This window comes from Archocentrus centrarchus, unplaced genomic scaffold (assembly GCF_007364275.1).
Source record: "Archocentrus centrarchus isolate MPI-CPG fArcCen1 unplaced genomic scaffold, fArcCen1 scaffold_52_ctg1, whole genome shotgun sequence".
Classification (NCBI taxonomy): Eukaryota; Metazoa; Chordata; class Actinopteri; order Cichliformes; family Cichlidae; genus Archocentrus; species Archocentrus centrarchus.
Window position 1 is genome coordinate 971,463 of NW_022060274.1, and position 23,312 is coordinate 994,774.

The following is a 23,312-nucleotide window of genomic DNA, read 5'->3' on the forward strand; positions in this document are numbered from 1 at the left end:
AAAAAATATTTGCAGTAGATTACTTCTTAATGTCTGTGCTACCAATCAGTGTCCAGCAGCCTTTAGTCATTGAGTTTTCAAGCATGAAATCTGAAGCTGACTTTAACACAGGTCTGTAATGGTCCATGTTTGCAGGACATTCAGTTCAGTGAAGTCTGTTTACTGAATATGCACACCTACAACGCTGTGTTCTCTCCACTTTTGGTAGTTCACCAGATGTTTTATAAAATGCTTACAGGGTCAGTCTTTAAAAACGCAACTTTGTGGAGTTTTTACAAATCTGTGTGATTATTTTTCTCACTCTTACAGTCTGAGTATTAATGTGGCGACTTGCAGCTGGAACTTGTTTCTGCTGACACTGAACTGTTCAATCAATCACGCAGAACTCACACTGAGCTCATTTCTTCTGGGAATAATTCTACTAAGTTCACTTCAGATCAGTGTGTAGCTTGTTGTACACTGTGGCCTTATGTTCAGTTGTTTGATCTTTATTCTATAAATAGTGAATACTGCAAAAAAAATGGAAACATTTACAGCAGAAAAGTGGAATGCAAACATGCAGTCATAGCTTTGCTTACTGTGAGTATATTTGAGTACAACATTAACTGCTGTTGAAAATACAATTTAAAGATGAACTTTTTAAAAAGATTAGTGTGTTACTGTTGTTTTATATCATTTTAGAGTGGAAAATGTTGCACCGTGTTAAAAGTAAAAAATAATTTAATTCCTCAGACTTTATCAGTGCTCTGAACAGTAAATTGATTAAGGCACACATAACAGAATGTAAATCATAAGTGGTAGTTTAGAAGAAAAGTGGAACTCAAGTTGAGGTGTTGAAGACCAAGAAAATGTTCAGCTACAACTTGTAAAATGATTGTAATTGCAGTGCGACTTGTTGTACAATCGTACGATGGTGAAAAATCACTGTCACAAAAGAGTAGCAGGAAACCCACAATGCACCCACTTGGCAGGCACAGCAGGTTTCTTAGATGATCCAAAATCAAGTTTTCACAGCATGCACACTCAGTGAATCCGTTTGTCGTTCTCCTCAGTAAAAAACCCACACAAAGCAGCTTGAGATTACTGTTACACAGTTGTTACACAACTTTAAATGTAATATAGTGTGCTAATGTGCTAGAAACAGGTTATCAGCTACTCACCAGTGTTAAAGCCTCTGCCCAGTGCTGGCCAGGGTCGATGGTTCTTCCACAGGTTCCCCAGGTACCAGTCACTCTGATTCTCTACCAGACCTAGAACCTGCTGACCTGAACACAATAAACACAAGATCACGACTGTTTGTTTTTCCTCTGACAAGCAACTTTAACTGGCTGTACCGTTGATGTCATTAGCTTTCCCCTGTATTTATCGATTTGCAGCATTGTATCATGTTCTGGGGCTCTGTGAAATCATGCAAACACAACACTGAATTCTCTTTCAGCATTGCATATATTTAACATGTCATTTTTGTGGCATCCCAGGTAGGATTTTATGTCTGGCTTGTACACTCTTACATCATCTGGTGATTTCCTATTTTCCACAGAAAAAGTGCAGAACCAGAAGGCTGTGTAAATCTGTTTTTAAGTATTCAGAAAGAAAAAATGATTATGTTCTATTCAAGCTGGTTTTATGGCTGAATCATCACTGTCTTTAGGAAAAAACAAAGGCATTTTGCAAGAGATCAGAACAAAACACAATGATTCTGTCAGGAGAAAAAACTGTCACACAAAACATCAAATTAAAGCTTGTTTTCAAGTGAAGTAACAGTTCCATAGGAGGACTCGGAAAAGAAATATGTGTATTAAAAATAATTAAAACAACACCTCCAAGGACATGCAAATTACAAATAAAATGCTTTTATTCCCCGGCACGTCATATTTAACCTAACACCAACCCTTCATCAGGGAGTTAAACAGATGTTATGGAAACAATCTGCTCATTTCTAGAGGTCTATGAGGTCTTTAAGATAAGATGGTGCCTGATTATTCAAGACCTTGTATGTGAGGAGAAGGATTTTAAATTCTCTTCTAGATTTAACAGGGAGCAATGAAGAGAAGCCAATATGGGAGAAATCTGCTCTCTCTTTCTAGTCCCTGTCAGTACTCTAGCTGCAGCATTTTGGATCAGCTGAAGGCTTTTCAGGGAGCTTTTAGGACAGCCTGATAATAATTACATTAAATTAAATAAAATTTTATTTATATATTATATATCATTATAATAATGAATAAAACCGCAAGCGGTGATATCGGGCCCTCGCACTCCCTGCGCGTCGACCCGTGGCGCTCGTCGACCCGTGCCGCACTCGGAGGTCTTGTGATCGTGATGGTGTACAGAAGGTCTGTAGAAAGTTGAATTCTTTTATAGGAAAAGATATCTTTTGCTCTCGGCATAGACGCAATGGAATATTTGGGGGTGGGGTCACGGCTCCAGCATGCAAAATAGGGCATGGGTCTGATAGAGTGTTTTGATCAGGATGATGTCAAGAATGTTGAAACACATTTTCATACATTTCCGAGAAACTAAGTTTGTGGATGCTATACAAAATTTCATTTGCTTCTGTAGGGGGCGCTCTTGCAGCTACGTATAGCCTTGAATCCATAGTTATGGGTTCAGAGTGGCTGTGTACATGAGTGATTACATTTTCAGGCAGATCGGGCAAAGCATGTACGAACACGTGCCCAAACAATTTTGGTCGCCATTGAGAAAAATGAAAGCCAAATTCAATGGCCTGGTGTGACAACACCGTTTAATATTTTGTCAAGATTTCCACAATATTTGATGGGCTGTTTGTCTAGATGATCTGGAGCCAATTTGGTCTCACTGGCTGAAATGCCCTAGGAGGAGTTCATTCAAATAGCAGGCCTGAAAATGGCAAAAATTGACAAAAATTGACACTTTCAATTGAAGATGCTGGACTTCCTGTAGGGTTTCCAGTATGGCTCCAAGAGACTTTTTTGTACGTCTTAGGATGTTACATGAGTGTGCAGAATTTCAGAGCTGTAGATATAATGTAGCTCTGGGGCTAGCTAAAAAACATGCTATTTTATGATATTTAAAGCTGCCAGTAGGTGGCGCTGTAACATTTATGGACTTTATGCATATCAATGTGTTCAGGGCAGGAGGCTTATCAAATTGATGAGGATTTCGTAAGGAATGGTGAAAGATAGTTTCATGCATTTCAGAGCAAAACTAATTATGTGGACGTCATACAAATTTTCATTTGCTTCTGTAGGGGGCGCTATTGCGCCTACAGTCTTGAATCTGTAGTTATGGATTCAGCCTGGGTGTGTACATGAGTGATTAAATTTTCAGCCTGATCAGACAAAGCATGTGCGAACAAGTGCACAAACAATTTTGGTGGTGAGGGAGAAAAACGAAGGCCAACTTCAATGGCCTGGTGTGACAAGGCCATTTAATATTTTGTAAAGATTTCCACAATATTTGATGGGCTCCTTGTCTAGATGATGTGGAGCAAATTTGGTCTCACTGGGTCAAATGCCCTAGGACAAGTTCGTTCAAATAGCAGGCGTGGAAATGGCAAAAATTGACACATTCAATTGAAGATGGCCGACTTCCTGTAGGGTTTGGGGTATGGGTCCAAGAGACTTTTTTGTACGTCTTAGGATGTTACATGAGCCTGTACATTTTCATACATGTAGATAAAATGTAGCTCCGGGGCTACTCAAAAAACTTGCTATTTTAAGATATTCCGAGCTGCCACTAGGCGGCGCTCTAACGTTTATGGACGTTATGCATATCAGTGTATTCAGGGCAGCATGCTTATCACACCACTGAAGTTTGAGCCAGATTGGGCAAGTTGGCTTTGAGTTACAGCCATTTTTGTGTTCATGGCGAATCATGGAAATTTGCCGTCCCATAAGGGTCACGCCCTTTTGTCAAAAAGTCACAGTTTTGAAAACACAGTAAGTCCAACTTCTTAAGGCTTTCCAGGTGAAATTTGAGATGGTTCTGCTAAACCACCTTGGAGCTGGACCTCCAAGTGTAAAATATGACATTTCCTGTTCCCACTAGGTGGCGCTGCGACTAATATTAAATATTGTCATATGTATGTGTTCAGGGGGGCACCCTCATCCTACTGGAGAAGTTTGATGCACATTGGATCATGTAGGTATGAATGAGAGGCAATCAAAATTTCATGGCGAATGATCAAAGTTCAAAGGGGCATAAGGACCCCTCCCCCTTGGCAAAAACTCACCATTTTCGAGATTTAGATTCCCCTGGGGGTGTAGGTTACACAAACCAAATATGAAGTTGATAACATCTAAAACCTCTGAGTTATTAGAAAAAGTGTGAGGGGTGCAAATCGGCAAATTTGCATAATTAATTCAAAATGGCGGACTTCCTGTTGGGTTTAGGGCATGGCTCCAAGAGGATTTTTTGTGCGCCTGGACATGATATACATGTGTATGAAGTTTCATTCATGTACGTGAAACACAGCGGTGGGGCTCCAGTTTAGGGGGCGCTAGCGAGCCATTTGGGCGCGCCCTTGCCCGAGCCCATTAAAATACTTAAATTTTCACCAGGTGTGACGCATGTGCAAAGTTTCATGAGTTTTTGAATATGATAAAGCCCCCAAAAAGCCAATTCATTTGCCTGAATAATAATAATAATAATAATAATAAAAAAAAAAAAAAAAATAATAATAATAATAATAATAAACGAAGCAATTACAATAGGGCCTTCGCACAGTTCGTGCTCGGGCCCTAATTAAAGCCGCAAGCGGCGATGAGCGGGCCCTCGCACCCGGCGCGCGTCGACCCCTGGCGCGCTCCAGCCAAGCCGCGCGTCGACCCGTGGCACGCTCCAGCCGAACCGCGCTCGGAGGTTCTGGCAGACGAGAGAGTAGCTGGCTCACCCGGCTGCTGACGGCTCAGCAGGCTAGCCGTACTTCGCGGCGATCGTCTCCCGCTTCCACTAGGTGGCGTCGGTGAGTGCCCACTAATTAATATGTCACAATGCTCTATGTAATGCCTGCAGCCATCAATGAAACTGTAATGACCATAGGATGATGACTATCAGTGTCCTACTGATTTCCTGTCGCCACTAGGTGGCGTTATGAGTGTGAAACAAAGCTGATAGAGGGGTGTGTCCGGTCTCCCTTACCCTCCCATTAAGCCTGTGAAGTTTGAGGCACATCGGAGAATGTATGTCAGAGATGTAACAATTTGGTGCACTGTGGTATATGAGTAAAATCCCACATTTAGAGGGTTGCTACGGCAACACCGTTCAATATTCTACAAAACCATGAATATCTTTTGATGGGCTACTTGTGTAGATGATCTGGAGCCATTTTGGTGTGACTGGATGAAAAGCTGTAGTAGAAGATGATTCAAATAGCAGGCCTGAAAAATGTGAAAAATGCTGCAAAAATGACACCTTAATTAGAACATGTCAGGCTTCCTGTTGGATTTCGGCTATCGGTCCAAGAGACTTTTTTGTACGTCTTAGGATGTTACTTGAGCATGCACGATTTCAGGTACACAGACCAAGCACTGCCCTGGGGCTGATGTTTAGAACCTATCTGGGCCTGAAATGGAAAAAAAGTCCAAATTCAGAGGGTTGCTACGGCAACACCGTTCAATATTCTACAAAACCATGAATATCTTTTGATGGGCTACTTGTGTGGATGATCTGGAGCCATTTTGGTCTCACTGGGTCAAATGCCCTAGGAGGAGTTGAGGCAAAAAGGCCTGAAAAAGGCGAAAAATGCTGCAAAAATGACACTTTAAAGTAAACGTGGCTGACTTCCTGTTGGGTTTGGGCTATCGGTCCAAGAGAGTTTTTTGTAGATGTTAGCATCTTACATCAGCAGGCACATTTTCAGGTACATAGAGAAAGCACAGCCCAGGGGCTGATGTTTAGAATCTCTGTGAATTTGAAATTGAAAAAAGTCCAAATTCAGAGGGTTGCCATGGCAACACCGTTCAATATTCTACAAAACCCTGAATAACTTTTGATGGGCTACTTGTGTAGATGATCTGGAGCCAATTTGGTGTCACTGGGTGAAATGCCCTAGGACAAGTTCGTTCAAATAGCAGGCGTGGAAATCGCAAAAATTGACACCTTCAATTGAAGATGGCCGACTTCCTGTAGGGTTTAGGGTATGGGTCCAAGAGACTTTTTTGTACGTCTTAGGATGTTACATGAGCATGTACATTTTCATACATGTAGATAAAACGTAGCTCCGGGGCTACTCAAAAAACTTGCTATTTTAAGATATTCCGAGCTGCCACTAGGCGGCACTCTAACGTTTATGGACTTTATGCATATGAGTGTGTTCAGGGCAGCATGCTTATCACACCACTGAAGTTTGAGCCAGATTGGGCAAGTTGGCTTTGAGTTACAGCCATTTTTGTGTTCATGGCGAATCATCGAACTTTGCCGTCCCATAAGGGTCACGCCCTTTTGTCAAAAACTCACAGTTTTGAAAACACAGTAAGTCCAACTTCTTAAGGCTTTCCAGGTGAAATTTGAGATGGTTCTGCTAAACCACCTTGGAGCTGGACCTCCAAGTGTAAAATATGACATTTCCTGTTCCCACTAGGTGGCGCTGCGACTGATATTAAATATTGTCATATGTATGTGTTCAGGGGGGCACCCTCATCCTACTGGAGAAGTTTGATGCACATTGGATCATGTAGGTATGAATGAGAGGCAATCAAAATTTCATGGCGAATGATCAAAGTTCAAAGGGGCATAAGGACCCCTCCCCCTTGGCAAAAACTCACCATTTTCGAGATTTAGATTCCCCTGGGGGTGTAGGTTAGACAAACCAAATATGAAGATGATAACGTCTAAAACCTCTGAGTTATTAGAAAAAGTGTGAGGGCTGCAAATCGCCAAATTTGCATAATTAATTCAAAATGGCGGACTTCCTGTTGGGTTTAGGGCATGGCTCCCAGAGGATTTTTTGTGCGCCTGGACATGATATACATGTGTATGAAGTTTCATTCATGTACGTGAAACACAGCGGTGGGGCTCCAGTTTAGGGGGCGCTAGCGAGCCATTTGGGCGCGCCCTTGCCCGAGCCCATTAAAATACTTAAATTTTCACCAGGTGTGACGCATGTGCAAAGTTTCATGAGTTTTTGAATATGATAAAGCCCCGAAAAAGCCAATTCATTTGCCTGAATAATAATAAAAAAAATAATAATAATAATTAAAGCCGCAAGCGGCGATGAGCGGGCCCTCGCACCCGGCGCGCGTCGACCCCTGGCGCGCTCCAGCCAAGCCGCGCGTCGACCCGTGGCACGCTCCAGCCGAACCGCGCTCGGAGGTTCTCGCAGACGAGAGAGTAGCTGGCTCACCCGGCTGCTGACGGCTCAGCAGGCTAGCCGTACTTCGCGTCGATCGTCTCCCGCTTCCACTAGGTGGCGTCGGTGAGTGCCCACTAATTAATATGTCACAATGCTCTATGTAATGCCTGCAGCCATCAATGAAACTGTAATGACCATAGGATGATGAGTATCAGTGTCCTACTGATTTCCTGTTGCCACTAGGTGGCGTTATGAGTGTGAAACAAAGCTGATAGAGGGGTGTGTCCGGTCTCCCTTACCCTCCCATTAAGCCTGTGAAGTTTGAGGCACATCGGACAATGTATGTCAGAGATGTAACAATTTGGTGCACTGTGGTATATGAGTAAAATCCCACATTTAGAGGGTTGCTACGGCAACACCGTTCAATATTCTACAAAACCATGAATATCTTTTGATGGGCTACTTGTGTAGATGATCTGGAGCCATTTTGGTGTGACTGGATGAAAAGCTGTAGTAGAAGATGATTCAAATAGCAGGCCTGAAAAATGTGAAAAATGCTGCAAAAATGACACCTTAATTAGAACATGTGAGGCTTCCTGTTGGATTTCGGCTATCGGTCCAAGAGACTTTTTTGTACGTCTTAGGATGTTACTTCAGCATGCACGATTTCAGGTACACAGACCAAGCACTGCCCTGGGGCTGATGTTTAGAACCTATGTGGGCCTGAAATGGAAAAAAAGTCCAAATTCAGAGGGTTGCTACGGCAACACCGTTCAATATTCTACAAAACCATGAATATGTGTTGATGGGCTACTTGTGTGGATGATCTGGAGCCATTTTGGTCTCACTGGGTCAAATGCCCTAGGAGGAGTTGAGGCAAAAAGGCCTGAAAAAGGCGAAAAATGCAGCAAAAATGACACTTTAAAGTGAACGTGGCTGACTTCCTGTTGGGTTTCGGCTATCGGTCCAAGAGACTTTTTTGTAGACGTTAGCATCTTACATCAGCAGGCACATTTTCAGGTACATAGAGAAAGCACAGCCCAGGGGCTGATGTTTAGAATCTCTGTGAATTTGAAATTGAAAAAAGTCCAAATTCAGAGGGTTGCCATGGCAACACCGTTCAATATTCTACAAAACCATGAATAACTTTTGATGGGCTACTTGTGTAGATGATCTGGAGCCAATTTGGTGTCACTGGGTGAAATGCCCTAGGACAAGTTCGTTCAAATAGCAGGCGTGGAAATCGCAAAAATTGACACCTTAAATTGAAGATGGCCGACTTCCTGTAGGGTTTAGGGTATGGGTCCAAGAGACTTTTTTGTACGTCTTAGTATGTTACATGAGCATGTACATTTTCATAGATGTAGATAAAACGTAGCTCCGGGGCTACTCAAAAAACTTGCTATTTTAAGATATTCCGAGCTGCCACTAGGCGGCGCTCTAACGTTTATGGACTTTATGCATATCAGTGTGTTCAGGGCAGCATGCTTATCACACCACTGCAGTTTGAGCCAGATTGGGCAAGTTGGCTTTGAGTTACAGCCATTTTTGTGTTCATGGCGAATCATCGAACTTTGCCGTCCCATAAGGGTCACGCCCTTTTGTCAAAAACTCACAGTTTTGAAAACACAGTAAGTCCAACTTCTTAAGGCTTTCCAGGTGAAATTTGAGATGGTTCTGCTAAACCACCTTGGAGCTGGACCTCCAAGTGTAAAATATGACATTTCCTGTTCCCACTAGGTGGCGCTGCGACTGATATTAAATATTGTCATATGTATGTGTTCAGGGGGGCACCCTCATCCTACTGGAGAAGTTTGATGCACATTGGATCATGTAGGTATGAATGAGAGGCAATCAAAATTTCATGGCGAATGATCAAAGTTCAAAGGGGCATAAGGACTCCTCCCCCTTGGCAAAAACTCACCATTTTCGAGATTTAGATTCCCCTGGGGGTGTAGGTTAGACAAACCAAATATGAAGATGATAACGTCTAAAACCTCTGAGTTATTAGAAAAAGTGTGAGGGCTGCAAATCGCCAAATTTGCATAATTAATTCAAAATGGCGGACTTCCTGTTGGGTTTAGGGCATGGCTCCAAGAGGATTTTTTGTGCGCCTGGACATGATATACATGTGTATGAAGTTTCATTCATGTACGTGAAACACAGCGGTGGGGCTCCAGTTTAGGGGGCGCTAGCGAGCCATTTGGGCGCGCCCTTGCCCGAGCCCATTAAAATACTTAAATTTTCACCAGGTGTGACGCATGTGCAAAGTTTCATGAGTTTTTGAATATGATAAAGCCCCCAAAAAGCCAATTCATTTGCCTGAATAATAATAAAAATAAAAAAAATAATAATAAAAATAATAAACGAAGCAATTACAATAGGGCCTTCGCACAGTTCGTGCTCGGGCCCTAATAATAATAATAAACGAAGCAATTACAATAGGGCCTTCGCACAGTTCGTGCTCGGGCCCTAATTACAATAGAAGAAATAAGAAGAAATAGATGCATGAATTAGCTTTTCAGCATCACTCTGAGAAAGGATGTTTCTAATTTTAGAAATATTGCACAAATGCAAAAAAGCGGTCCTACATATTTGTTTACTATATGCATTGAAGGGCATATTCCAGGCCTTTATTTTTTAAGACATTCCTGCAGTGTAACTAATTGATGTGCGTCATCTGGCTTCATGGACAGATAAAGCTGAGTATCATCTGCATAACAATGAAAATGTGTGCAGTGCTTTCTAATAATACTGCCTAAGGGAAGCATGTGTACTGTAAATTGTCCTGGTCCTGGCCCAGTGGCACCGTGTGTTGAGTTCCTTCTGTGAAGTTCTGTTTTTTGTTATTTCTCTGGCTGTGTTTCTTAGTTTTTCATTACAGTTTAGATTCTCAGTTTGTTGTTTTGCATTCTGTTTTGTTATAGTTATTATACTTCATTCAGATCTCCCTTTTGTACTTGACTTCCTTATGTGTTGCCCCTTCATCTCGTTTCGTGTTTAACGTCACTTCCTGTTGTTTTCCTGTGTCTTGTGCTTAGGTTTTGTTTTGATCTTGTTCTCGTTAGCTTTACAGTTTAGTTCTCCTTGTGTTTTACCATCCTCACGTGTATGACCTGTTTTCCCTCATTATGCTTGCTTCCTCATTTGTAAAGTCTGCATTTGTGTCTTTGTTGGTCACTTCCTTTGTCATTTTGTTCACCTGTGCCTCACCCTCCCCAGCCATCTCTCTTTCCCTTATTAACTAGTGTGTGTGTATTTAAAGTCTCAGTGTTGTTTAGTTCTTTGTTGCATCATTGTCTGTGCTCCCTTAACTATGTGTTCTCCTGTTTAGTGTGTTTTTTTTCCCCCTTTTTCTCCCAGGTGTCACGGATCAGCTGTGTGGCAGGAAAGAAGGGGACCCCAAGGCAGACGAGGTAAATGGAAAAGACAGTCTTTAATTGGCAAAGTGCAGGACAAAACCAGGAACAAAACCAGAACTCAAAACCAGGACAAAACTGAACCACAGAGGAACACAGCAGGGGAGCGAACGACGACGACGCGACGAGGACAAAGTGAAAACACCGACAATATAAACACAGCAGGTAATGGGCAAATGGGAAACAGCTGGGAGGGAAACACAGGAAGCACAATTAAACCAAAAGCGCACAGACAAAAGACCTACCAAAATAAAACAGGAAAGAACCTAACAGAGTACACACTGGCTGAACACCTGGGAATACAGACACCGAAGGATAACCGACACCAGCACAACAGAGCACAAGGGAACAGAAACAGTGAAACCATAATAAAACAGAACTAAATCACCGGAACATAGAATACTGGGCCACCGGCCCAGGACCATGACAGTACCCCCCCCTTAAGGGCCGGCTCCCGACGGCCCACAACAAGAACAAAGAAAAACCAAAACCGGACCAGGGCGGGAGGAGGGGGAACCGGACGGAGGGACCGAACCAAACAAAACCCAGGAGACAAAACAAAACAAACCAGTCCAGGAACTAAACAAAAAACAGGACCAAAACAAAAGGCAGTGGCACAGGGCCGAAGAGCGCCAACGCTCAAAATAGGGGTCAGAAAAACAAAAACACAGGGCCCAGGAAAACAGTACATAGTGTCCAGGAGGACCCACTGGGAAATCCCAAAACAAAAAAAAAAAAAAAAAAAAACAGTTCAGGGGCCACACAGGCCAAGGGCCACAAAGCAGAGTCCAAACGAGGGAGGCTGACCGCGCTCCCAGCAGCGGCGGCAACGACGAGGAGAAGGCACTGGAGGCCGACCGCGCTCCCAGCGGCGGCGGCGGCGATGAGGAGGAGTCACTGGAGGCCGACCGCGCTCCCAGCGGCGGCGGCGAGGAGGAGTCACTGGAGGCCGACCGCGCTCCCAGCGGCGGCGGCGGCGACGAGGAGGAGTCACTGGAGGCCGACCGTGCTCCCAGCGGCGGCGGCAACGACGAGGAGAAGGCACTGGAGGCCGACCGCGCTCCCAGCGGCGGCGGCGGCGATGAGGAGGAGTCACTGGAGGCCGACCGCGCTCCCAGCGGCGGCGGCGAGGAGGAGTCACTGGAGGCCGACCGCGCTCCCAGCGGCAGCGGCGACGAGGAGCAGGCACTGGAGGCCGGCCGCGGGGCATGCGGTGGCGGAGACGGGTGACCTCAGGCTCTGGCGTGGAACCCTCGGGCTCTGGCGCAGGACCCTCGGGACCCTCCGGACGCTCGTGCAGAGCCGAGACCCCCAACGGCTCGGAGTGCTCGGACTGAGCGGGACCCCCTGGCGGCTCGGACTGAGCAGGACCCCCTGGCGGCTCGGACTGAGCGGGACCCCCTGGCGGCTCGGACTGAGCGGGATCCTCCGGATGCTCGAACACTGGATGCGCAGGCTGGGGCTGCTTTGCAGGGCATAGGTTAGGTGAGTCTGATGGCGACAGGGGAGCTGACTGGGACTCTGACTCAGAGACCAGGGACTCTACAGCAGTCGACGGGAGAGACTGGGGCTGAGACAGAGACGCTGCTGAGACTGACTGGGTACCTGACTGGAAAGGAACTGGAATCGGGGAAGCTGACACTGGGGAAGCTAAGGGAACCAAAATTACAGAGGGAGCAGGAGCTGAGCGGACTGTAGAGGGCCATGGTGCCGGCTGAGTGGGCGTCATCCTGGGCAGCAGGGGCTCCTCAGGGAACAGTTTGGGTATGTCAGAAGATGGCTGCGTGGAAGCAGGCCGGGAGACGACTGGCTGCGTGGAAGCAGGCCGGGAGACGACTGGCTGCGTGGAAGCAGGCCGGGAGACGACTGGCTGCGTGGAAGCAGGCCGGGAGACGACTGGCTGCGTGGAAGCAGGCCGGGAGACGACTGGCTGCGTGGAAGCAGGCCGGGAGACGACTGGCTGCGTGGAAGCAGGCCGGGAGATCTGGCTGCGTGGAAGCAGGCCGGGAGCTAGGGAGATCTGGCTGCGTGGAAGCAGGCCGGGAGCTAGGGAGATCTGGCTGCGTGGAAGCAGGCCGGGAGCTAGGGAGATCTGGCTGCGTGGAAGCAGGCCGGGAGCTAGGGAGATCTGGCTGCGTGGAAGCAGGCCGGGAGCTAGGGAGATCTGGCTGCGTGGAAGCAGGCCGGGAGCTAGGGAGATCTGGCTGCGTGGAAGCAGGCCGGGAGCTAGGGAGATCTGGCTGCGTGGAAGCAGGCCGGGAGCTAGGGAGATCTGGCTGCGTGGAAGCAGGCCGGGAGCTAGGGAGATCTGGCTGCGTGGAAGCAGGCCGGGAGCTAGGGAGATCTGGCTGCGTGGAAGCAGGCCGGGAGCTAGGGAGATCTGGCTGCGTGGAAGCAGGCCGGGAGCTAGGGAGATCTGGCTGCGTGGAAGCAGGCCGGGAGCTAGGGAGATCTGGCTGCGTGGAAGCAGGCCGAGAGCTAGGGAGATCTGGCTGCGTGGAAGCAGGCCGAGAGCTAGGGAGATCTGGCTGCGTGGAAGCAGGCCGAGAGCTAGGGAGATCTGGCTGCGTGGAAGCAGGCCGAGAGCTAGGGAGATCTGGCTGCGTGGAAGCAGGCCGAGAGCTAGGGATATCTGGCTGCGTGGAAGCAGGCCGAGAGCTAGGGAGATCTGGCTGCGTGGAAGCAGGCCGAGAGCTAGGGAGATCTGGCTGCGTGGAAGCAGGCCGAGAGCTACAGAGGCTGACTGAGACTGAGCGGTGACTGAGAGCTACAGAGGCTGACTGAGACTGAGCGGTGGCTGGAGCTACAGAGGCTGACTGAGACTGGGAGGTGGCTGGAGCTACAGCTGACTGAGACTGGGAGGTGGCTGGAGCTACAGCTGACTGAGACTGGGAGGTGGCTGGAGCTACAGCTGACTGAGACTGGGAGGTGGCTGGAGCTACAGCTGACTGAGAGACAGGCTGAAGAGGCACTGTGGACGACACTGAAAACTGCTGTGAAGGCTTGGACCTGGCTGCCCCCACCCGCGGAACAGGAACGGGTGCAGAGGTCAGCCCGTCCGTGGCTGCCCCCACCCGCGGAACAGGAACGGGTGCAGAGGTCAGCCCGTCCGTGGCTGCCCCCACCCGCGGAACAGGAACGGGTGCAGAGGTCAGCCCGTCCGTGGCTGCCCCCACCCGCGGAACAGGAACGGGTGCAGAGGTCAGCCCGTCCGTGGCTGCCCCCACCCGCGGAACAGGAACGGGTGCAGAGGTCAGCCCGTCCGTGGCTGCCCCCACCCGCGGAACAGGAACGGGTGCAGAGGTCAGCCCGTCCGTGGCTGCCCCCACCCGCGGAACAGGAACGGGTGCAGAGGTCAGCCCGTCCGTGGCTGCCCCCACCCGCGGAACAGGAACGGGTGCAGAGGTCAGCCCGTCCGTGGCTGCCCCCACCCGCGGAACAGGAACGGGTGCAGAGGTCAGCCCGTCCGTGGCTGCCCCACCCGCGGAACAGGAACGGGTGCAGAGGACAGCCCGTCCGTGGCTGCCCCCACCCGCGGAACAGGAACGGGTGCAGAGGACAGCCCGTCCGTGGCTGCCTCCCCCCGCGAAACAGGTACGGGTGCAGAGGACAGCCCGTCCGTGGCTGCCTCCCCCCGCGAAACAGGTACGGGTGCAGAGGACAGCCCGTCCGTGGCTGCCTCCCCCCGCGAAACAGGTACGGGTGCAGAGGACAGCCCGTCCGTGGCTGCCCCCACCCGCGGAACAGGAACGGGTGCAGAGGACAGCCCGTCCGTGGCTGCCTCCCCCCGCGAAACAGGTACGGGTGCAGAGGACAGCCCGTCCGTGGCTGCCTCCACCCGCGAAACAGGAACGAAGCCATCAGTCTTTGAACCCCCAGTTCTTTCTGTGGCTAATTTCTTAGGAGCCAGTTCAGGGGTGTCAGAATGACAGACCTCTATGACAAAGGCCCTAACTAGGGCAGGAAGAGAGTCCAAAAGCCAGGGATGTACTGACAACAGATTACGTAGCCTCTGCACTATAGCTTCCTTTTGCCTTTCACAATGAAGTTCAAGCCACAGATCACACAGCTTATAAACAAAGTTACACACATCCGACCGGGAGCCCTCAGCAGGGAAACCATTCTTTGTAGACAAACACGAAACGTCTTTATCCTTGGCTGTCAGTGAAACAGGGAATTTGGGGCTGGGTTTTACAGCCTGCTCAAAAAACACATGTCCTTTAGCGGCTCCTTTGTTCAGCCCAATGTCAAGGAACTCAGTCTTTACATTAACAGGCATGGCAACAGAGTTACTCACGGAACCTGGTGACTGAGTATGAAACGGCGACGGCTGTGTGGAATCTGGAGGCTGTGGTGACCGCCTCCGCGGCGTTATCCCGCTCTGCTCCCGCGGCGATTCTCTACGATGCTGTCGGGAGCTTGGCCTTCCTTCCTCAGCAGCAGGCAGCGGTGAAGCAGAAGTGCTGGGAGGCCAGGGACCCCTGTGTCCCAGGAATTGGAAAAATGACTCCTCCGGAGTCATTCCGGGCGGCGGCTCCGGCGAAAAGTCTCTTTGCTTCCTCCGGGATCTCGTCCTCCGTGGCTGCGGCATGGAAAACCGCGGCGTCATACCGCACGGCTCCGGGGACGAATCATGCAGCTGCTGCCAGGGATTCCCCTTCCGCCATGGCTGCGGCGCCCGCTGAGGAGGGGAGGGACCAGTGAGCGGAGTGACAGGTGAGCGAGCGGCAGGAGACAAAAAAATTCCGCCAGTGCGGATAACTCGTGGCTTAGGAGGAGGAGGTGAGTGGCGTCGCCGGGGACCGTTCCAAAAAGCAGGTCCCCCCAGCGCCAGGCGAGTGCCACTGTAGGGGTCGGAGTCTGCGGGGTCCATTCGTGGTCGCGTCGTACTGTCACGGATCAGCTGTGTGGCAGGAAAGAAGGGGACCCCAAGGCAGACGAGGTAAATGGAAAAGACAGTCTTTAATTGGCAAAGTGCAGGACAAAACCAGGAACAAAACCAGAACTCAAAACCAGGACAAAACTGAACCACAGAGGAACACAGCAGGGGAGCGAACGACGACGACGCGACGAGGACAAAGTGAAAACACCGACAATATAAACACAGCAGGTAATGGGCAAATGGGAAACAGCTGGGAGGGAAACACAGGAAGCACAATTAAACCAAAAGCGCACAGACAAAAGACCTACCAAAATAAAACAGGAAAGAACCTAACAGAGTACACACTGGCTGAACACCTGGGAATACAGACACCGAAGGATAACCGACACCAGCACAACAGAGCACAAGGGAACAGAAACAGTGAAACCATAATAAAACAGAACTAAATCACCGGAACATAGAATACTGGGCCACCGGCCCAGGACCATGACACCAGGATTGTCATTTTGATTTCAGTACATCCTTGGTTGAGATTTAGTTATTGTATTTCAAGTTTTTCTATCTTGTGAGAGGATTCCAGCATTAAAGCTGTTTTGAGTCGAACTCTGCTTCATGAATCCTGCATTTGGGTCCAACTCTGCCTGCCACACAGCTACATAATAAATAAAATTGGTCCTAGCACAGAACCCTGTGGAACTCGATAATTAACTTTAGTGTGAGAGAAAGACTCGCCATTTACAAATTAAACATACGTATCTATTAGATAAACATGATTCAAACCACTGCAGTGCAGTACCTTTAATACCTATAGCATGCTCTAATCTCTGTAATAAAATGTTATGGTCAACAGTATCAAAGCTGCACTGAGGTCCAACAGAACAAGAACAGAGATGAGTCCACTGTCAGAGGCTCTAAGAAGATCATTTGTAACCTTCACTAATGCTGTTTCTGTACTGTGATGAATTCTGAAACCTGACTGAAACTCTTCAAATAAACCGTTCCTCTGCAGATGATCAGTTAGCTGTTTTACAACTACTCTTTCAAGAATCTTTGAGAGAAAAGGAAGGTTGGAGATTGGCCTATAATTAGCTAAGACAGCTGGGTCAGTGATGGCTTTTTAAGTAGAGGTTTAATTACAGCCACCTTGAAGGCCTGTGGGACATGGTAGGACAAAATATGAGCCTAATAGTGGAGTAAAAAATTATCAATGAGATCAAAACAGGTAAATTAGTGTGGTCTCTACTGTCTCTCTGCAAGTGATGTTATTTCAGCATAGCAGTTTGAAAAGCTCATGAGAAGCTTGATAAGTACATCCTGCAGTTGGTACTAAAATAAGAGATAAATGAGTTAATGAGGATTTCTGAGTAGCTGGCTGTTCTTGGCTTTCCTACTCTTTGGGCTGTGTGCAGACAGAGATGGAGCGATGGATCAGTAGCAGACACTTTAGGGTCAACTAGCTCAAAACAGAGCCAGCAGAAACCTAATTCCATCATACAGTAAGCTTTCATGTTGGATCCACAAGAAAGTGCCAGAGAACTTTAACTGCCACCTCACAAATGGCCTACCGCTGCTAGGAGAAGAGGCAAGCATTGAATTCTGTACCCCACTCATAACTTTAACATTTTTGATGCACTAGACAAAAAGCATACAGACAGCAAAGGTGGAATGAAATATATCTGGAAGATGAAGGGATGGGGAGGGAGGGAAGTGTGCGGGCTTCAGGGTGAGAGATTACTGAAGGCAAGCTGTGCAGAGATAAAGGTCGAGGAGATAGACATTAGGGGCCTGGAGAGAAGGGCATGGGTGTAGTGGTGGCAGATTTAATGAAGGCTATAAGGAAGATTAATGAGAGTTTATTGGAGCAGGCAGCAGAGAGCAGGCCGCTCCTTTACTAAGGCTGTAAAACAAAGAACACAGATCTGCCTGAGCAGGATATTCAAAGCTCAAATACAAAAAACTATAGTTTACAAAAGTTCATCAAATTTGTGTGGGATTAGGTTAGTTCCTCAGGCAACAGTTATTCAGTGTTAGACTGCATCATGAAATCCATAAATAAATTACTTTCCTACAGCACATGAAGCAGAAGTGTGATTGCAGTGACACAGAGAGGACACCCGTCATCTCAACAAACAACGGTAGAGAGCTTGCAAACATGCTAAGAGATGAATCCCTACTTCCTGTCAGAGCTTTCAGAATAAAATTAGGTATGACTCATCCTCCTTTAGTCTTGAAATGAAGTAACAGGGTATGGAATTTAATCATGTGGTCCTAAATAAATCCATGGGAAAAATTATGATTCAGATTGGGGACTGTGGTTCTAACCACCCAAAATTTCCATATGAGATGGTCCATTCCTACAAGAAAATAATGCAAAATGACACAGTGTGTGCAAGTACTACTGGAATCCTCAAGGCTTTGTGATTTTGTGACTCTGTTTCTGAAACCCGGAGTAGGACAGAAAATGCTGTCTGCAACAGTTAAAGATTGAACGATCTGTGGAGTGTTGTCCTTTCATATTGTTCAGAGAGTCTTTGAAGATTCTGGCAATTCCTTTGGAAAAAAAAAGGTTTTTCAAAAACTGCAAAATTTTATTTTTAGTATTAATTTGACATTGGAGCCTTGAAGTAATCATCCTGCCATTTCTACTCCATCCTGATGTCTGACAGCAAAATGGATAAAAGATAATCCACACCGTGAATGCGGCTGCATTAAAATCCACATGCTGGCCAGAGAGGGCTGGATGCAGAGGCTTCACACTGTGATGACCATCAGAGCACCGGGCTGTTTCTGCAGCCCTCTCCACATATTTTTTTGGGATAGGCGACAGATGGGCTTAATTTTTTATTATTAAGTTTTGTTTCAGTTTCTTATTGATTAGTGCAGTTTTAAGCCAACTTTAAACCACCTCTCTTTATGGTGCAGTTTATAATCCCAACTAGCAATATGAGACTGAGGCACAACAGGCCTTCCATTCTTCCAAAACCTGAACCTTCAAAATGAGAAAAACTGATGTGCAACTGAGTGTGAAGCTGTAACCACCTGTTTTTGCCAATTCAGTCACATATTGGCTTTGCAAGTCAGAGAACCATGAAGAGAATAAAATGAAGCCAAATCCATACAGATCCACTTTGTTTCAACAGAAAGGCCTCAAAAAGACAAAAATGCAATCAATAAAATACAAAGTCCCTTTTCTTTCTTGAGCTCAAACAAATCTTTTACCCACTGCATCAGATTTTTTAATCTTCATAACAGATTCATGCATATTACACTGTTTACTTGCTATTGACTTCATGGCGGATTAAAGCTGATATGTGATATTAGGCCTTACAGCCTGGCTAGAAACCAAGTTGGACATATTTGTATGTATGCACGTCCAAATAAGCAAAATCTTCACACAGTGAACCTCAGAATGCCAGGAGTACCAGGAAATCTGTGGGAATTTTTACTGTTGAGTCATCCAAGGAAATCATACAGCAGCTGTAACTGATAACATTATCAGGACAGACACAAAACTCTTCTTAACAGATTATAGTTCACATTATCATGTCAGTGTGGTCCACAGTAAGACTGAGCAGCTGTCACTGTGGGACGGCTAAGAAGCAAAAATCCCACAATATGTTTCTAAATGCAGAAAAATGTTTTTAGATGTTTTTTAAATTATTATAGTTATTTGCGCCAGGGTTGAGCAGGCGACCGTGTATGCTGCATGGCGGTGCAGGTTCGAGTCCTGACCTGTCACCATTTACTGCATGTCTTCCCCCATCTCTCTCCTCTCACTTTCCTGTCTCTCTACACTGAAAACTGTCAAATAAAGCCGCAAATGGCCAAAATAATAATAAATTATTATTATTATAAAAATGTTTATTGATAGGAGTGTTGAAAAGCAAAAATCACTCCTTCATAAAAACACCATTCAAAACCCAAAATGACTGGCTCAGTTGCACGAGGTATACTTTTTTCACCATTTTCAATGTTTTTGTGATTTGTTGCTAGAAAAAAACAAGAAAACAAAACATAAATAATTTTTTTTAAAATCCCATTCATTTTAATAGGTGGGATGTTCAGAGCTGGAGTACAGAGATTGGCAGAGTGGAAGACGCAGAATAATTCATCTCAAAATTAACCAACCTGTAAGCCTACAACTTTCACTCCACAGAAACTTTTACACCTAACTAAATATTTGCTGATTTGATATTTAAAAAAAAAAATCCCATTCATTTTAATGAGCAGAATGGAGTAATTAGAAGCATAAGAATAAAAGATTCTTCTGAAACTTTCCTCTTCAACCTCTATAACTGACTCAGAGTCAAATATCAATATACTGCAACACTACAACTGTCTGAAAGCTTTAGTTAGTTATATTTAAGGGTTATACCCCATGGTGATAGCAAGAAATAAATACAAGAAAGAAAAAGATATGACCTGTATGTTTGAGGTGAAATGAAGGGTAAACTGATGTAAATATTGTTTAATTGGGTGGGAAAATTGTCTAATATCATAATTGTTTTAAGATAAAAAGCTCAGTGCATTAAATTGGCTAACTTTTTTTGGGTAACAGAAGAAAGATGATACAGACACATGACATCTTTATAAAATATGCTGTAATACTCTAAATGAACTTACTCCAAAATATATAAAGCATATAAAAATCTACATCAGTAATAGACAAATAGATGTAGCATGTGTCATTAGTCAGGTGAGTGGAAAAAACCCTAATCTTAGATTTTCTGACCTGAGTGAACGGGATGGAGCGTCAACTTGGAAAAGCTCAGCCACATAGGAAGGAACCTGACAATGCAATGATCTATGTGTAGGAGGGAGAACTTTGAAATGGAGCCTCATAAATTGTTTGGCTACAATCTTCTCTAGAATTTTAGATAAGAGGGGCGGTGTTGGACTTGGGCCTGTAATTAGGAACAGTGGGGTGTAGGTTAGGATTTTTTTAAAAACAGTTGGATTGTGACGTTCTTGAATTAAACTGTAACTTATTCAGAAGTCAAAGAAGCATCATATGACAATGTCATGATACTGGGCCATTGGTCCAGTGTGCCTCATGTTTCTTTGAGTTGTTTTTTGAGTTGTGAATTAGGATTTTAGGTTATCATGGTTTTCATTCTTTTGAAGTACAAACTGTAGGGTTCAGGGTCACCTGATCCAGCTATAAGCTTAATGAAAAACGAAGGTTTTAAGCCTAATCTTAAAAATAGAGAGGGTGTCTGTCTCCCGAATCCAAGCTGGGAGCTGGTTCCACAGAAGAGGCGCCTGAAATCTGAAGGCTCTGCCTCCCATTCTACTCTTAAGTATCCTAGGAACCACAAGTAAGCCAGCAGTCTGAGAGCGAAGTGCTCTGTTGGGGTGATATGGTACTGGTGAGGTCTTTGAGATAAGATGGGGCCTGATTATTCAAGACCTTGTAGGTGAGGAGAAGGATTTTAAATTCTATTTTAGATTTATTCTAGTCATAAATTTGCATAACATTGAAAATGTTAAAATCAGTAAATGATTTTATTTCAGCTGGCAGGCTGCTCCAGATCCGTGGATATTTCACTGTGACGGATCAAACAGAGACGCTCACCTCATGCTCAAGACTCTGGCAAGTGTCCAAATGGTAAACGGACCAGTTCTTATATAGTGCTTTTCTACTATAACTGAGCACTCAAAGCACTTATACAACATGTTTGCATTCATACAAGCACTTCCATGCGTAACTAAGCTAAGTGCTTACTGTCTAACATTCACACACATTCATACTCCAACACTTGTGTCGGAGAACAACTTGGGGTTCAGTATCTTGCTCAAGGATACTTTGGCAATGCAGCCTGGAACAGCTGGGAATTGAACCACCAACTTTCTGATTAGTAGGTGACCTGCTCTACCTACCGAGCCACAACCACCCCAAAAAGTTTTGAAAAGGTGTTAAATCTAGTGACAAAATGCCTAATATGACTACAAAGGTGTGTTAGCGTTGTATATTTATACATCCTTAAAAGCTGGAAATGAAACTTGAATAACTACCTTTTTTTTTTAGCCCAACAATAATTTAGGCCAGTTTAGGCTGTTTGCTGTGTGAGCAGGTCACCTACTGATCGGAAGGTCAGCGGTTTGATTCCTGGCTACTCCAGGCTACATGCCAATGTATCCTTGGGCAAGATACTGAACCCCAAGTTGCTCTCTGACCGTTCCGTCGGACTATGAATGTGTGCGAATGTTAGTTAATTAAAAAAAGCACTTAGCTTAGTAAAAACATGGAAGTGCTTGTGTGAATGGGAGTGCATTGGTAAATGTAAAACGTGCTGTATAAGCGCTTTGAGTGCTCTGACTGAGTAGAAAAGCGCTATATAAGAACTAGTCCATTTACCATTGCTGTGGGCGTCAGTGAATCACAGTGAACCTATTGATTTGTGGATCCTGTTGATGTGTTCGTATTTGACTGACTTCAATGTGCTTTTCGGAGCCATTTTGATACAAACTGGATCTACTGAGAGCCAATGGCTTCTCTTCGTTACCTGTGACAATACTGATTAGTTTAACTGTCAGTGCTGCAATGCGAGTTAAACAAAACATTGTATACAATGTATTACCAACAATAAGTAATGTAATAGTGACTTAAATATGAATGACAACTCACATGAAAGACACAAGAGAGCAGTCTTAGCCCATGCATGGACTAACACAGAAAAATGTATACATGAAAATGATGCTAAAATGAAACATGAGGTCCTAAGTAGAGTTCTAATTTCCCCAGAGCCTCATTCCTAATTCTAGAAAACCTACTGATTAGAACTGAATGGTTAATTCTAATAAATTTCCGGCAGGCACCACTGATTTCTAACAATGGATGCATAAACGATGTATTCCACGACCTCTGAGTGGTCCTGAAGCCCAACACCATGACCACATAATCAAAAGTAGCTGAGGATTCAATGTTTCACCTTCCTGAGAGCTACCAGGGCCACATCAATTATGGGAGAGAGACTAGAAGGAAAATGCAAGCAGAAAAAACATCTATAAAACAGAAAAAAAAAAATTCAATAATATGATCAAACCAGATGAGAATAGCGGGGTCCATTATTCCAGTAATTACACTAGACTGGACAAACATGCTGAGCATGTAGAGCTCTGTAGCATCACATTTGCCACTCTCAGACTAATGTAAATCAATATAGACAAAAAAAAAAAAAATGCTCAAAAAAATAAAGGAACTCTGTGAAAACACAACAGATCTTAATGGGAAAAAATCCTGCTGGGTATCTATACTGATATAGACTGGCTAATGTGTCAGGAATGAAAGGCTGCCACATCGTTAGGTGGAAATGAAAATGACCAACCTACAGAGGCTGAATTCAAAGACACCCTGAAACTCAAAGTGAAAATGATGCAGCAGACCAGAACATTTAGCTGAAATTTCACTGCAGCAGCTTTAAAATGGTGCTCAGTAGTTTGTGTGGCCCCCACATGCTTTGTATGCATGCCTGACAACGTCGGGGATCCTAATGAGATGACAGATGGTGTCCTGAAGGATCTCCTCCCAGATCTGTGGGCATCACTCAGCTCCTGGACAGTCTGAGGAGCAACCTGTTGGTGATGGATGGACTGAAACATAATGTCCCAGAGGTGTTCTATTGGATTTAAGGTGAGCGTGGGGGCCAATCAATGGTATCAATTCCTTCATCCTGCAGGAACTGGCTGTATACTCTGAGCACACGAGGTCGGGCATTGTCGTGCACCAGGAGGAACC

At 45.6% G+C, this 23,312-nt stretch overlaps 1 protein-coding gene across 2 annotated transcripts in view; it reads right to left on the reverse strand.

Annotated features, from left to right (window-relative positions):
- The window catches only part of large1 (LARGE xylosyl- and glucuronyltransferase 1), a 136,059-nt gene that overhangs the window by 38,926 nt on the left and 73,821 nt on the right, over positions 1 to 23,312 (reverse strand). For both annotated transcript variants that reach the window (XM_030725285.1, XM_030725287.1), the window contains exon 7: positions 1,161 to 1,265. In XM_030725285.1, the coding sequence (XP_030581145.1) occupies positions 1,161 to 1,265 (105 nt within the window). The remainder of the gene's footprint in view (positions 1 to 1,160; positions 1,266 to 23,312) is intronic.